At 37.5% G+C, this 17,231-nt stretch overlaps 2 protein-coding genes across 2 annotated transcripts in view; one reads left to right on the top strand and one right to left on the bottom strand.

Moving 5' to 3' along the window:
* Positions 1 to 12,448, top strand: part of LOC127657577 (mdm2-binding protein-like) — a 37,946-nt gene extending 25,498 nt beyond the window's left edge. Inside the window, exons 18-22 of the mRNA XM_052146434.1 lie at positions 1,199 to 1,456; positions 9,604 to 9,814; positions 11,060 to 11,173; positions 11,557 to 11,622; positions 11,928 to 12,448. Of these exons, the coding sequence (XP_052002394.1) occupies positions 1,199 to 1,456; positions 9,604 to 9,814; positions 11,060 to 11,173; positions 11,557 to 11,622; positions 11,928 to 11,966 (688 nt within the window). The 3' untranslated portion in view covers positions 11,967 to 12,448. The remainder of the gene's footprint in view (positions 1 to 1,198; positions 1,457 to 9,603; positions 9,815 to 11,059; positions 11,174 to 11,556; positions 11,623 to 11,927) is intronic.
* A 2,003-nt stretch (positions 12,449 to 14,451) lies between these two features.
* The window catches only part of LOC127657573 (beta-1-syntrophin-like), a 32,703-nt gene continuing 29,923 nt past the window's right edge, over positions 14,452 to 17,231 (bottom strand). Inside the window, exon 7 of the mRNA XM_052146430.1 lies at positions 14,452 to 16,414. Within this exon, the coding sequence (XP_052002390.1) occupies positions 16,322 to 16,414 (93 nt within the window). The 3' untranslated portion in view covers positions 14,452 to 16,321. The remainder of the gene's footprint in view (positions 16,415 to 17,231) is intronic.

The raw sequence follows: 17,231 nt of genomic DNA, 5'->3' as shown, positions 1-17,231 counted from the left end.
AGTTGATCTTTGTCTCATCTGTCCATAGGATGTTGTTCCAGAACTGTGAAGGCTTTTTTAGATGTTGTTTGGCAAACTCTAATCTGGCCTTCCTGTTTTTGAGGCTCACCAATGGTTTACATCTTGTGGTGAACCCTCTGTATTCACTCTGGTGAAGTCTTCTCTTGATTGTTGACTTTGACACACATACACCTACCTCCTGGAGAGTGTTCTTGATCTGGCCAACTGTTGTGAAGGGTGTTTTCTTCACCAGGGAAAGAATTCTTCGGTCATCCACCACAGTTGTTTTCCGTGGTCTTCCGGGTCTTTTGGTGTTGCTGAGCTCAACCGGTGCGTTCTTTCTTTTTAAGAATGTTCCAAACAGTTGATCTCATCTCTCTGATGGGTTTGTTTTGGTTTTTCAGCCTAATGATGGCTTGCTTCACTGATAGTGACATCTCTTTGGATCTCATATTGAGAGTTGACAGCAACAGATTCCAAATGCAAATAGCACACTTGAAATGAACTCTGGACCTTTTATCTGCTCCTTGTAAATGGGATAATGAGGGAATAACACACCTGGCCATGGAACAGCTGAGCAGCCAATTGTCCCATTACTTTTGGTCCCTTAAAAAGTGGGAGGCACATATACAAACTGTTGTAATTCCTACACCGTTCACCTGATTTGGATGTAAATACCCTCGAATTAAAGCTGAAAGTCTGCAGTTAAAGCACATCTTGTTCGTTTCATTTAAAATCCATTGTGGTGGTGTATAGAGCCAAAAAGATTTAGTGCCACTGATAAAAACTTCACTAGTAAAATAACATTGGAGTTGGCATATTTTGTTTTTTATTAGTATTAATTTAGGTAAATTCAGTTCCATTGAATCGATTCAAAACTATTCAAATGGCCTTGCGTAGCGTTTTTATATACTGTGTGTGTGTGTGTGAGAGTTATTTGTAATTTTTAGAAAAATAACATCCTTTTAAGCCATTTCACAGTAAATATTCATATATTTACTGATTATCGTTTAAAGGCTAAAATTATTATAAAATAATTATAGATTTTTTTTAAGCTGTCACTCATCCCTAGTGTGTACATACAATCCATTTTAAAATCTATCCTGTTTGTCTGATATGATCACATCCATCTTTTCTTCTCTGGCTATTCTCTGTGAAATGTTCAGTCTTTATGTATTCCCTTGTCATGTTTTTTCAGGTTCTGTCTGGATGAGCATAAGGCTCTTGACCGAGACCGTGGCTTTGTGAAGCTGCAATCTCGGCTAATTAGATATGAGACCCAGAGTACTTGCTGTAAGGAGCCCTGCCCTGTGCCATTTGCCCTCAGCCCTGCAGCATCCCCGGCCGTGCTGTCTGAACCGGGCAGCGTGCCTGATGGTGAAGCCCTGCACATTGAGCTGTCCCGTCTTAAACGTCGCTCCCGTGACACAGACTCACACCTCCAGCAGCACAAGAGGTGAGAACACAGCATGCATAGTGATGAAGAGTCACAGATGCTCTTGAGTTTTTTTTTTTTTTTTTTTTTCCTGTTTGTTTCTGTCATATATGACATTTTATTATTGTTTAGCAAAACTGTTATGAAAATATATTTTTTTAAACGGGTAATGAAATATTTTTAAAAAAAACAATGTTTTTATCTTTCCTGAAGTCCACCTTATAATGTCAGTAAAGGTTTTTGTACTAAAACAGTCATTGTTTAGCTATAAATTATAATTTTCCTAAAATTCAGCCATGTTTGAAACTCAATCAGAAGAGAATAAACAAACTCACAACATTCAAAAACTAAATTTCAGGGTTTACACATTACGCTCATCCAACACATTGCATCCAAATCTAATCAACCATTCACTCAAGCACATCAGCATCACCTACTGATTAAGGGGCTGTGTGAGTGCTGCCGGCACTGGGGAGTGCCATAAACTGCAAATGTTACTCACATCTGGCCCTCTCTCATCTTTCTGACCTTACATTCTTGGTATCATTCAAGAGGTCTCAGTACAACTGATAAAACGTTCTCATTCTCTTTCAGCAAAGTCAAATCACAAGTAAGATTTAAGAAATTAGGGACCAGATGCTGTATGCAGATTAGGTGCATTCTTTGTAAACATCAAACAACCTACTCGATCACAAATTTCAAAGGTCTACCTTCAAACCCCTAAATTATAAACCAAATCCTGAATAACATCAAACACACACATCTGAAATAACAATAGAATCGTTTGTATTTAAGGAGAGATGACAAAGGAATCAGGGAGTCTGTAGTCAGATCTCCCGCACAATTGCTGTTTAGTTTATCTCTACCAGGTATGCAATTCTTATTCCTTATAAATGTTTAAATTTGACTTATTATTGTCTAATTGGAATTGATGAATGTATTATTTTACCTGGTAAATACATTTTTACATTTCAGTTTATTCTGATTTGCTCTGAAATTGTTGTCTTTAGTAGATTACGTTAAGTCCTTGTTTCTGCAAATCTATTCTACGACCGGGTTAGTAGCGGACTAAAGCTCAGTTCTGAGTGGAGCATGGGGCACACACAAATTGGCATTAGTTCAAGTGTACTTGGAGTGTACAGGCTCGATATGGAATTTCCGTTTAGCACAACATGAAGTTGTCGACCAAGCCTAAATAGGGTAAAGTCTAAATATCTGGTTATTGTAATATTTTCTAGCAAAGTGTACATAGAAATCTATGGCATGATTATTTACAGCTATTTAAACTTGGTATTGTTGGTCTATCTTTGTAAGTTTAGTGGTCATGACCTCTGGGTAGAAATAATGTTACTCTAATTAAGTGTTTACTATCTAAGGGGACTAAACAAAATACTTTTAGATAATAGGGCAAGCATAAGCATCCATCTAATTAGTATTTAGTCAATTACTGTTTTAATGACCATTACTGTCGTATTTTTGACCGTGAGATCCGCGTACATGGCCGGCGTGAGACTCTCTAAGTGACAGGAATCCAAATTAATGAGTACAATATAAAATATAGTTAAATACATTGATCAAACGTTAAGCCAAATTTAATAATAATTATTTAGATTGGAACATTAATATATCCTTGGAAACTGGATATAATTGGAGTCAGATTAAATAAATGGGGATCATAAAATGAATAATATAGTTATTAAATTGGAACGAAATAACTTAAACTTAATGCGCACGATAAGACAGAACATGCAGGAGACCTGTCACGCCATTGGATACCGTCCTTGGGCCACTGGGTGGCTACCCCTTACACGGTCAAGTCCAAGTGTTTTTAACTGTTCCTGTGCAAAGCTTGAATCATATTATGAAATGTTCACAAGTAGTCCTGATATTCGCACATACAAAGTCCATAGCATGCTGAAACGTGACACTCACATATAGGTGCACTGAGGCGCAGAGTGCCAGAAATGCATCCAAATGTTCAAAAGACATCCAGCTAGTGCTTGTTTATGCAAAGCAGCTGAATGAAACTGAATGGCATCTTCTTTTCTGAGTTGTAATTTGACGCCATGTCTTTTAAAAGCAGTTCGATAAACATGACAATGGTCAAACATGTCTGTCTAATGCATGTTATATGCAAAAAAAAACTTCAAAATAGTCCAGATGGGTTTCCAATGCCGTTCAGAAATAGTTGGTCTCATTAGGCCTGTCTCACTCTCTCTCTGTGTACAGTACAAACTGAAATTGATGCATGTTGTGGGGTGTGTAAATTCAATTGCGCAATGTCTCGTGATGTCACAAACACAGTTTTCAAAGTGGAGACGTTTCAGAAAGATGGGAAATTTAAATGCTCATTTTAGACTGGGGAGGAAGTTTTGAGTTTTGAAATGTACATAACTTTTTTATAGTGCCGTTACCTCTTATATGTCTAAATATCAAGGAAAATTATATTTTCCAGTTCATGACCCCTTTAAAAAAAAGAAAGAAAACCAAGCCTTAAAGTGTTATCCACAATAAAAATGACAACTAATTAGCATTAGAGAAAAAAAATACTTTTTTTTTTTTTCAATCAAGGATTGCTGGATAGTCGTGCCCTGTTACACAGTATGGGGTGTCTGACTTGTACAAAAACCAGCCACAGTTCTGTTTTTGTACATGACTTTTAAGGGCAGGTAAAGCTGGGGGAGGGGCATTGAATCAAACTACAATAAGAAACAAGAAATATGTGGTTGCAACAAATAATGGTGACAAATAAAACTCCCAACTTAAACATTTATTTAGGGGATATTAAACTGCACAATATATAACTATTTGCGATGCTGTTATAAGGGATGAAATCAAGAAATACTAAATAAAGATACTAAAACACTAAAAATAAGTATTTAAAAAAAAATACAAAAGAAACGTGTGTGTGTTTTGTGTGTTTTCAATAAAAATAAGGGGCCTTCAGAGGCCATTCAGTTTTACCAGTGTTTTATTGCAGAGCTATGAGAGAGTCAAGCTCTCATTACATGCAAATCTTTTCGCCCTTTTGCCCTGTTATTGATGGCGACAGTAGAAAGAGAAGACAGGAAATTATGGTGGAAGCAGAAATAATGTGAGTAATGTCTGAGCATGCAAGTTAACGTCTAACATGCCAGCAGTGGCACGCGGAGGGGTAATCACTGGCACGCCAGCAACGGTGAGAGAGAAGTAGACTTTTATTTATATAAATACCGTACCTGCTTTGAAATCTACATATTGATGTAATCCTCATGATCGCACAGCGTGTTTTCATGCGCTAAATGGCAGGCTAAACAAAAAGTTTAAATGTGACAAGACTCGCATGCAAGCCATTCGCGCATCACGAGCAGGTGTTCTGACAATCTGTGCTTCCTGCTCAGGATGTACCAGCAGTAAAAACAGTGGTATGTAAAGTTAAAACATGGAAAGCATATGTCAGGAGGCATGGGAGATCCTGTCGGTATGTACTACAACAGCATGAAATGTGTTAACCTAGGTAGCACATCTTGTCAGGCAGATAATACCTATCAGGTTGTGCTACCAACAGTAAAAACAGTGATGTGTTTATGACTGATAATGAAAGATGGCGCCGGTGTCTGTGGCATGCCGTCTGCAGTCCTCCCTGTTTCTGCCTTTGGCATTTGCTATGTTTTTATTATTGTCTTTCTTAACCTCAAATTACAACTCTACATTGGTAACACTACTCAACATTCGTAGTGTGGCCATTCCCTTGATCAGGCATTATGTTTGTGGACCATGTTTCTGCTCTCCACCATTTTCCTCTTATCCCCCTGCATACCTGTGTTGGCCTCCCATGGATCTGTCTCGGCAAAGATGCCGGAAGAGGCGCGGAAAGGGTGGGGGTATTGCTGTGCAGCTCAGATCGCCTTGATGCAGGACTGTGGCGCAGCTTCCTTCCTTCTTGCGTGGATCTGGGTTCATCCATCGACTCCGTGCTGGTCGGTGTCCTCGGGATGGTTTACATCGATGGCTGCGCCCTATTATACATGGATTCTGTTCTGCACTTCCATGTTTGCTTTCTCCACGTCCTCGCCATTTCATTACCTTCGTCCACAGTGTCATCAAACACACTCTGTGAAAATTTCATCGCAATTGAAAATGGCTCTTATTAATGCCCAGTCTCTGGTAAACAAAACCTTTATTATAAATTACTTTTTTAACCTGGATTTTTTGTGTTACTGAAACTTAGATTAAGCCAGGCGAGCTATATCCTTTTTCGGAATTGGTGCCTTACGGCTGTAATTTCTTAAACTCCCCTCGTTCGTCTGGACGTGGAGGTGGTCTTGTAAAGACACTTTTCATTGTCGACCTTTACCTACAGGCATATATCACAGTTTTGAGGTGTAAATCTTCCAATTAATGTTCGTAAATTCCATTCTTATAACTCTAATATATCGTCCGTCCCCCATCAAAGCAAGGGCTTTTTAAGTGAGTTTGCTATATTTATAGGGGATTTAGCAACTAGGCATGAAAAAATATTGCTGTTGGGTGATTTCAACATTTCAAGTATGTTGTGCCTCCAAACCATACTCTACTGACTTTCTTAATCTAATTGAGTCAATTCACTTTGCTCAATTTGTATGTGGTCACACACACTCAAGTACACACATTGAATTTAATTTTAACCCATGGTTTTTCAATCTCTGAAATAGAAATCAGCTATGAAACATTCTCTGACCACAGACCTGTACTTTTCTCTGTTCCCCTTGCTGGCCAAACCCTGAAAAATCCATCACTGGCACCTCTATTACGCTTTCTCACTCCAGAGAAGAGTTTTCAACTACATATCAGGAAGTATGCAAATCTTTGGCAATGGAGTCTACATAATGTGGATGCAGATGAACATTTTAATTAAATAAGCTTGTGCTAGTGCCATGGCATAGTGATACTACACGCTCACTCAGACAGGCTTGCAGATGTGCTGAACATAAATGGAAAAAGGACAGGCTGCAGTTTTCATATGAAATCTTGAGTAACTCCAACATGTTTCAGAAAGCTGCAACGCTGCTAAATGTGTATATATATTTCTGAACTTCTCACAAACAATTGCCATAGACCAAAATTTATTTTCTCTACCATTTACTCAATTTTAAACCCTTCTTTGCATCCTTTTTCTGAGTCTTCTTTCTCTCTCTGTGAAAATTTTTGAAAGTTTTTTTTATAGAGAAGATTACAACTTTAAGATCTCAGATGTCTCACTCAGATTATACTTTGCCCGATGTTTCACTATGCTCTGTCACTTGGTCTGAGTTTAAGCCTATTGACTTAAGTAGGGAAATTCTCAGGTCACATAAAGCCAACAATATGTCCCCAGGATGTTATTCCTCCTACTTTCCTTAAAACAAATTATTTTATTTGGGCCTGACCTCGACCTAGGTTCTCTTGCCCCATATAATACACAATGAGCCAGAAACCTGGGTGTACAATTTGATAACAGTTTAAAATTCGATAAACAAATTAGTTCGGTTATAAAGGCCTGCTTGTTTCATCTTCAACTTCTCACCAAATAAAACTTTTTTTATCCACATGCAACTTTCAAACTTTCATTCATGCTTTGGTAACATTTTGTTTAGATTATTGTAATTTCTCTTTACTATGGTGTCTCTCAGTCTTCCCTCTCTCGTCTATAGCTGGCTTTCAATACCCTTTAATTATTATTGTTAATTATTGTGACCTGTTTTATCTTCTTATTATTGTATTTTTATCTACTTTGTATGTTTTGTTTTCCTGCAAAAAACATTTTACCTTGTACAGCACTTTGGTCAACAATGGTTGTTTTTAAATGTGCTTTATAAATAAATATTAATTGGTTGATATGTACTGTTCAAACATGGGAAGCAAATGTCGGGAGTATGTACTACAACAGCATGAAATGTGTTAAAAACCTTGGTAGCACATCTTGTCAGGCAAATAATACCTATCAGGATGTGCTACTAGCTAACAATCAGATAGTGTAATATGGTGTGAGGATGCATTAAGCCCTAACCCTACCCAAACCCTAAAACTATGCAAATATAGCATTGGTATCACATCCTGATAGGTAGCAAATATTTTCAGGACACCGGCAGCGCTTCACTTTCGGTTAATCACGCGAGTAAATGTGCCCGCTTTGCTCCGGACAGTCTGCGCAGATGACAGCCTACGTTCCGTGTTTCTTTGTGCTACAAAACATCATGTAATAAGGAAAACACCACCACCTATTAATCCTTGAGATTTAAAACCTAGCATACAGGTACACCCTCCTTAAACCATGGTCACACTCAATATTACTTTAAACAATTAAAAGAGAAAACATAAACCCACATCGTGGGATTAAAAAAAACCCACACGTGGCAAAATATTCATTATTAAAAATATAAATTAAAGCTAGGAATAAAGTTTTAGGACTTTGCAGATGTGATTTACCGAAAAGGGCTGAATAGTTGATCGGTGATACGTGAATGTCTTGCAGGTGCAGCGTGAGTCTCGTCACACTTTAATAGTGTTTTATTTCCAAGTGTTTTTAACTGCCTCGTTTTTCAATAACTGAAATCAGTCAAAATGGCACTCCATGTCAAAAAGGTTGCAACCCCTTATCTAGGCCATGCTTCTGATGATAAAAAATAGTGTTTTAAGTGGGATATATATGCCTTTCAGCTGTATTGTGCTGCCTTAGAAATAAACAAGTTATTTCAAAGCCAATCAGTTTTACTGATGTTCTATTCACAGAGTTTTAATTGAGCTGACCTCTCGTTACACACCACTTCTCACCAGCGTGGGGTTCAACTATACACCCAAACTAATGTTACTCCAGTTACTTGAATTTTCTGAAGCTGTTAGTTCATTGATTTCCCCTAATTTTTTGTTCTGCCTGCTCATCATTGCTTTTCCTTTTCAGTCCCTCCATTTTACATGCATTTAAATGCGTCATCCATCACTTTCTCTGGAATTTAATATAGATTTGCACCTGATGGCTTTGTCAAAGGTTGAAAAAAGCAATCAATTTAAAGTACTGAGTGACACTGCAATGAATGGTAAACTTTTGTACCTTTTCAGCATTTGTTTAAATCACCTTGGCCCACTAAATATGTTTCACATATTGCAGTGATAAAAAATAGAATGTTTGGCCTTCATTGCTACCATAGCATGCATTAGGTGTTGTTGTCAGGGCATGCTGTGGTTATTGATTTTTTTTGTATTTTTTTTTTTTTTTTAGGTGACTTACTGCAGAACTCATGTGGTCACATTCATTTTAAGGCCTATCATTATCTCTGAGTTTGATTCACTCTCTTACCATATTTCCATCATCTGTTATCTGGAAATTTTTACACTGGTATATCCAGAACTTTGACTAAAGTGCAAAAGGCCTTCTTCACATTGCAGCTTATTCTGGCCAAGAACCACCCACTTAGGCAGTTGATAGACATGTAAAGCGACCGATCACAGTTTGTTTAGAATTTGCATGCTGCTTGGGAATGGGTTTGTCAGAAATAAATGGTACTGCAAACATGGATTGGTGTGAAAATAATGTATACAAATACTGGCGTAGCGGTCTGCGCAAGTGGTTGTAGACACTGTGATCAACATTTATGCCTTTATGTCTTGTGCTTGTGGATATCTAGTAAACTTACCATAAAGTTCTTCAAACAAAACTCTAAATATCTGACTTTTAAAGATTTAATGCAAATCCACTGATTATTTCATCCTCAAAAATGCAGGTTGTATAAACATGGTACTTTGTAAACATGACAAAACCCCTGTGTGCCTTTTTGATCTGAAAGTTGCGCAAAGTCAGCTAATCAGAGTTTGTCAGATCAAGGAAGTGCTTTCTATTTTTGTATGCAACATGTATCAGACAGTCAGTGAACAGACTGTGGGAGGTTCATGGGTGTGACGTCTGAGGCTGATACTAGGAAATTTATGTGAAAGGCTGATGCTTTGGAACAGAGCAGTTTCTTATTAAATTGGCTCAGACTAAGAGCTGGTGCTAAAATTTCTAGAAGAAAAATACAAAGTCCTCCAGTTCCTAAGTAGACTGTCACATCATGTCTTTTTGATTAGAGTTTTGATGTGAGCTACAGAGAGGGATTGATGTTCTCAGAAAATCAATATATTACATCATCCACCGTTTCTTTACCAAAACCTTCTCCATTCTCTTTCGCTCTCAGGTTTTGTAAATCAGAGAGCACAGAATCTTTAGGTGCTCATTGCAGTGGGGCAGGTGGCACTCACCCAGCAGTGGGGGCTCTACGGCAGCAAGCAGCCCTCTCCCGCTCAAACTCTGGTCTGACCAGACGTTCTGCTTCTGTTGCCGACCCCTCACCAAGTCAAAAACCCAGCCAAACCCAGACCGAGTCCCGTTCCCAGAAACACAACAGGGTAAGTACTAATTATTAACTAATTATACATTTATCTTAAGCTTAAAGGAATATTTCACCAAATATTTTAAAATCTCTCATCATTTACTCACCCTCATGCCATCCCAGATGTGTATGACTTTCTTTCTTCTGCAGTACACAGTTTTAGAAGAATATTTCAGCTCTGTATGTCCGTACAATGCAGTTGAATGGGTGCGAAAATTTTTAAGCTCCAAAAATCACATAAAGGCATCATAAAAGTAATCTATAAGACTCCAGTGGTTAAATCCATATCTTCTGAAGTTATATGATAGGTTTGGGTGAGAAACAGATCAATATTTTTAAGTAAATTTTTGCCAGAAATTCTTCTCCCTACCCAGTAGGGGGCGGTATGCATGAGGAATGTAAATCACCAAAAACGCAAGAAGAAGAATGTGAAAGTGGAGACTGACTGACTGACTGACTGACTGGAGTTAAATATTTATATTTTTCTCACCCACACCTATCAGATCGCTTCTGAAGATATGGATTAAAACACTGGAGTCTTATGGATTACTTTTATGCTAACTTGTGATTTAACCCACACCTATCAGATCACTTCTGAAGATATGGATTAAAACACTGGAGTCTTATGGATTACTTTTATGCTAACTTGTGATTTTTGGAGCTTCAAAATTTTGCCACCCATTCGCTTGCATTGAATAGAATTACAGAGCTGAAATATTCTAAAAATCGTAATTTGTTGTGTTCTGCAGAAGAAACTAAATCACACACATCTGGGATGACATGAAGGTGAGTTTCATTTTTGAGTGAACTATCCCTTTAAAACCGAAATGACTTACAGAAACGGTATGTTTATATGTTTTAACCAGTTATCACAACAATTACTTGCCATTAAGTATTTCTCAATTCAGCACGCATTGCTTCATGCTTCTAGTATTAATATTATTCAAGTATGCAGTCATAAATAATAATAATACAAAAAAAAAAAGCCGCATTTAAGGCCTTATTTATTTATTTGTCCCACCTATTTAGAGCATTTAGTGCATTTGATGTGCATGCACTGAAGTGTCAATACTCTAATACCAGTCTTTCTATAGCATTGGTAGTACAAAGTATTGGTACTTTTGACATCCCTACCTCAGACAATTTACAGTGAATTAATTACTGTATTCATCAATTCTGCAAATGTTTGGAATGTGTGGTCTATGAGTGAAATGGGTACATAATTGTGAATCCGTTCTCATTGGATGTTTTTTCTTCTCAGATGCTGAAGGAAGTGGTTGCTAAGACACTCACTAAACATGGGATCAGCAGCGAGCACAAGTGCTTTGAAGCCTGCAGTCAAAGACTGTTTGACATATCAAAGTTTTATCTGAAGGTGTGTAACAATCTTTGTGCCTCTTTCACTTACACCCTGCTGTCCTGCCTGTAGGACATCTTTGAAGCTCTCCAATTATGCTGCCTAAACGCTGCTGAGTGATGCTATATCTAGATAATTTATCCATGACAGCAGGGCAAAACTCTTTGCTATTTTCCTAATGCATTCAGACTGACAAGTCATGTACAGAGGGTATATTCTTTTTGCAGCTGTACCTTTAAGACTTCTGTGTGTAAATTATTTATTATAGTTATGATTGGCTAGCCTCCACGTACCAGCGTAGTTCAAAATGTAGTTCATCAAGGTATCCCAAGATGCTGATTACTGAATAAGTGTTGATGGCCCCGTTTACACTTCAGCAACTTGCGTTTGTTTTGCAAAAGGACCTGAAAACGTCACGTGGCCTTCACGAAGAAATGAAAAAAGCAGCCAGTAACAACGTCAAACAGGTAAAGCACACACTTTTTGTTAATTGTTATTGAAGACTTCACCTACACCAGAGTTTTTTAAATGACAAATTACAACTGTTTTGTTTGGATTGATTTGATGATGCAAGTTGCCCTCAAACTTGTTAAACAGCTGAAGACAAAACCAAGGCAGTCATCTTAATATATCCTGGAACATTGATTAATTAGAAGGCTTGTTAGTGATTTTTGTGTAACCACATTAATGGATGTTCGTCTGCATGTATATGTACATATAAATGCCATTTGTGTACATGTATTTTACATCCTGCTTCTGTTTTCATCCACAGGTGATTGAATGGGTTGTAGAGAAATCATCTAAAAGATGAGCAGAAGATTTTTTTTCGGTGCAAATTAACAAGTGACAGAGATCAACCTGCAGGAGGAAACCGTTCTGATAAGAAACAACATGATGCTACAAAATGAAGAGGTTTATCTTCTCACAGTTTCAAAATTCCTCTCTATGGAAATATGTACATAAATTACACTTTTCTGTGTAAATTTGTTCTGTGCTTTTTCTTTCATTTAAATGTATGTTTAATAATTGTATATTTTATGTATTAAACTTTTTTATTTTTCATTTTATTTAATGCTTTTATTATATGGCCTTCACTGGAGACAAGATATCATGAACCCTCAAGTGGTCTAATTTTAAAGAGATAGTTCACCCAAAAATTGTATTTCACTCATTATACCCTCACCGTCCCAGGTGTGTGTATGACTCTTTCTTCACCAGAACACATTTGAAGAAAAATAGAAAAATATCTTAGCTCAGTAGGTCCTTAAAATGCAAGTGAATGTAGATTTTTCTTTTGAGGCTCCAAAAATCACAAACAGTCAGCATAAATGTCATCAATACAACACCAGCTGTTAAATTAATGTCTTCTAAAGCGACATGATCGCGTTTGGTGCAAAAAAGATAAATATTTTAGTTATTTGTTTAACTCTAAATCATGCTTCTGTTGAGGAACAGTACGCCCGTGTGACATAATCGCATTTGAAACATGAGAACTGACGCATGTGTGTCACATCCGGAAGAGCAGCACTGTTTACAAGACGAAGAACGTTGTACAGTAACTTGGTTGACAACGCGAATACGTCACACGAGAGACCGCTTGGACTCCACCCTCTCTTGAAACATACCCTCATGTTGGATTATTGTTTAAAAAGTACTTAAATATTTAATCTTTTTTTGCACCAAATGTGTTTGTTTTGCTGTAGAAGACATTTAAAAGCTGTAGTTGTATTGATGACATTTATGCTGTCTGTCTGAGATTTTTGGACCTTCAAAAGAGAAATCGTCATTCACTTGCATTTTAAGGACTTACTGAGCTAAGATATTTTTCTTCAAATGTGTTTTGGTGAAGAAAGTAAGTCACGCACACCTGGGATATCATGAGGGTGAGCAAATATTGAGAGAAATTTTATTTTTGGGTGAACTGTCCCTTTAAGAAAAACAAAAGGCATAAATTATTTCAGAGCTGTTGACATCACACACAAACAGCTAAATTAGGTTGCGCATTTTATGAGAGACTGTTTTGCACCATAAAAATCAACGAGAGTGTGTGTTTCTGGCCTAATCACCACATCCCATTTCAGTAATCAACGTTTACTCAAGTCACCATTCAAGCATGAATCAAGAAACAGTTTTCCAAAACCCCATAATGAGATGACCACCTCATTGTTTGGTTCTCTACCATATTGACCATACATAAAATGTATCGTTGCTGAATTACTACAGATCTCGGAGTAGTTTGAGGCATTGGGGTCTAAAGGGCACATTGGTCAGAGGTTATTAAGAATTTTAAACTCTGAGGTGCTTTCTGGTACTCTCTGCCCAGAGAAGTTTAGGGGTGTCTCATTTGGCTGAGTCGCCAGACACATTCCACTCCCACACAGGGCCATTGTTCTTACTCCTTGCTGCCCAGAAGGGTGATGAGAAAAGAGGGAGGGCTCGCACATTAAATTGGCAACCTTGAGAGCCCTTGAAGGCAACATGCAATCTGAACTCACTAGCTGCCTATCAACGGACCTGCTGTATTCTCATGTAGTATTCACATTTTTAATTAGGATTTGGTTCCTATTTGATACAATTATGATTGATTAGTTTCCCAATATGGAAAAAATACATATTTTGAAGCAAATTTGGTCTGTGTGGGTAAAATTCTCTCACCACTTTTTCAACCTGTTTTGTTTTGATATAATTGTATTTGTACATCTAGTACTATGAAATAATAAAAAAATGTAAAAACACTTTTTTTGAAACAGCTCAGTCTCATTCTGTACTTCTGAAATCAGATTAATCCATTTGAACACTGAACTACCCACAATTACATGTCAATTATGCCTATTCTGTGTTCAGAAACTTGCCCCGCCCAGTCACAGTGAGGTAATGAGGAAACAAGTTTAATACTATTATTCCAAAACAAAGAATTATAAGTGTAAAATGTGGGAAGAACAAAACCTTGTACTGTTCCTGGCTGTGTAGCTCCCAACCACGCTGCATTTCCTTCCAAAACATTTCAGTGTTAGGAAAAAATCCCAGTGTTGTCAAGGTCCTTGATTATTTCAATCCGATCATAACTGTTTGTGCATCAGCCAGATAAAAAACTATTGGACAGACACCAAAATCTGCAGCTTGTGAGTAAAGTCACGATCACATTGCTTTTTTTAAGCATGCAAATTTTCCTCTGACCCTGCAACAAACTATGTCATACTCTCGGGCAGGCGAGAACTATTCAAACTGTTAAAATATACAATCATTCCACTTTCATGCATCAATAAAAACATGCATCTGTGAAATATGTACAGCATTCATATTGTTTCTTTGTATTAAGCCAAGAGATCAAAAGCACATTTCATGAGTTCACATGTTCATATAATCTTTGAAATGAAGAGAAGGAAAACATTTGTGGCTCGCTGTCCATAATGGAGGGCTTGAACTCGAGACTCGACCCGAGGAACCCTCCAGACTTCCTTGTCTGATTTAGTGGTAACTAGCCATGAAGGGGGAGTTGGGATGGTGGAGGGATCCTGGAAGATCTGTCGCAGGACAGAGGTAAGCAGCAGTTCATATACACTTGTTCCAGTGTTGATTGGTTGTATTAAATGAACATGGTCCTCCCGAACTTTTGTTAAGAACTCCATTTTAATCTTCTATTGGTCACACGTCTTCATGTCATATGATTTCACAGGTCAGAGATAGCACAAACTTCAACTTTGGCAAGCAATGGAATGGCACATTTCTTTGCATAAGCTTGGGTTTCCTAACTTCCATTTTCAAATGCATATGAATAGAAGAAATGGAATGTAGTGTGATAGCAAAAGTACAAAATTCCTAAACCTTATTTTTCATGCGAAGAGGGCATTTATAAAGTCTTGAAGTCACCGCAGCTTAAACAGCCAATTTAATTTTAGAGGTCAGTGAGGGGGTAAAAAAACTGTCATAATGATCATTGTTTAGATAGGTGGACTTTGGGGGGAAATTAAATAAAAATCCATGAATTGAGTGATTCAACATATTCCCAGCTCCCTCCATTCCTGGGACATGCCTGCTGAAATGTGGCAATGACAGTTTAGAGACCAGACAAAGGCTGTTCCACTGGGGCCCTGCTGTCCCCAAATCCATAGCCCCTACAAAAAGGCAGTGCTCTGGGAACTCTCAGTGCCCGACAATGGACACACTAATTGCTGGTTAACTTGGAAACTCTCAAGTGCTCTAATTTATAAACTGACATTGAAAGGCTTTTGTTTGTGCACAGTGAAGCTAAATATGACTACAGGCCATAGAGTGCAAATCTGAGCCTCAACCATAGTAGATGTGCTTGTGTACATGCCTGTATGTCATGCAATGTTGAATCATTTAGGAGAAGATTCATGTTTTGGGTGAACTATCCCTTTAAGCTAAGAAGTTCCTACAGGATGCAAAATTCTAGAGGAAAACTGCTTGTAAATGTAATCAAAACTCCATTTGCCAGTGAAAGCAGATACAGCACTGATACTGAAGGGGAGGGCTGACCCTGTCTCAATTTCCCCTTTTGACACAAAGGCCTTGTGAAACCAGACAGTTTGTTGACATGTCTCTTTGATGACCAGTGCTCTAGAATGACCTTGTTTATTCTGCTGAACTATCAGTGTAGCAAATCTCCCAAGTAAAAGCACCAGAAACAAAACAAGACAACTGTTTTCAGGCTGTTTGACTTTTATGTGCATTAACAGTGTTTAAAACTAGCCTTTCTTTAATCCACGTGAACTCCCAGACAGATCTAATTACTCAGACAGCTGTCATACAGATGGGTCCTTCCCTCTAAACGTTACATTAAAGTTAATATTATTGTAAGTGCTGAATACGCTGCCATCAAAAAATGTAGCATGTATTGGATTCTAAAATAATACTTCCAGTATTACTTTAGTTCCAAACACAAGTTAGTGTTCATTGTATAGTTTGATCCTTTTTCTTAGAAAATCAGTGTATGTGAAATTTGATTTCACTATAATTTTTCTGAAAATACATAAAGATTATCATTACTGAAATGTTATTTAAAATCAGTAAGAGGCGTGATTTACTACAGCATCAGTTCTGCTTCAGTGCCCTCTTTCAGTCTTGTGAATTCCACCATGTCCTGGATCTCCTTTCTCCATGCTGGAATGGTCACGTCACTGTTTCAGTCTATAAAATTTGATCTCAGGCTACCAATCCTAGTCTTGCTATCTTGGCAGATAGGAAGGAGTGGAGGATAAAAACAATAGGTTTAGGACAGGAGTGCAAGTCCAGATGCTGTGAATAGAATAAAACAAAAGGTATTAAGTAATGAAAGGAAGTTCCTGATATGACAAACACATTGAAATCACGATAGGACAGGTCTTCACAGGAAATTGCACTTCCAGAGAAACTGTCTGTCAGTACAGACTTGCATAATTTCCTGTTGTGAGGAATTCCTCACAGCAGGGGCTGGGTACAGTAGGGGTGGTGATATAGTTAATATGGGTCAATACATTATCAAAAATGTAAGTGGTGTAACCGTGTGGACACAATAAATAAATAAAAAATAAATACAGTTCTCATTAAAAGCTGAAATTCTTAAAACATATGTTGTTTGAAAGACATATTAGTTCACATTTTAAAATGTATTAAGTTGTACTCACTTGTGTATATTCAAAGTGAAAGTATTTTAAAGGGATAGTTCACCCAAAAATGAAAATTCTCTCATAATTTACTCACCCTCATGTTATCTCAGATGTGCATGACTTTCTTTCATCTGCACAACACAAAATAAAGAATTTTAAAATAATATTTCAGCTCTGTAGGTCCATACAATGCAAGTAATGGGTGCCAAAATCTCCAAAATCAACGAAAGGGCAACATAAAATTACTCCAGACAACTCCAGTGGTTAAATCCATGTCTTCAGAAGCGATATGATAGGTGTGGATGAGAATTTTAGTTTTTTTACAATAAATTCTCCTCCCTGTTCAATCTCCACTTCAGTTTCACTTTCCCATTCTGCTTTTGGTGATTCGCAGTCTGAATGCATATCGCCCCCTACTGGGCAGAGAGGAGAATGTATGATAAAAATTACATAAATATTGATCTGTT

The sequence above is a fragment of the Xyrauchen texanus genome, chromosome 17 (genome assembly GCF_025860055.1).
Source record: "Xyrauchen texanus isolate HMW12.3.18 chromosome 17, RBS_HiC_50CHRs, whole genome shotgun sequence".
Lineage (NCBI taxonomy): Eukaryota > Metazoa > Chordata > Actinopteri > Cypriniformes > Catostomidae > Xyrauchen > Xyrauchen texanus.
Note: the sequence above shows the minus strand (reverse complement) of the source record. Positions and strands in the feature narration are given on the sequence as shown.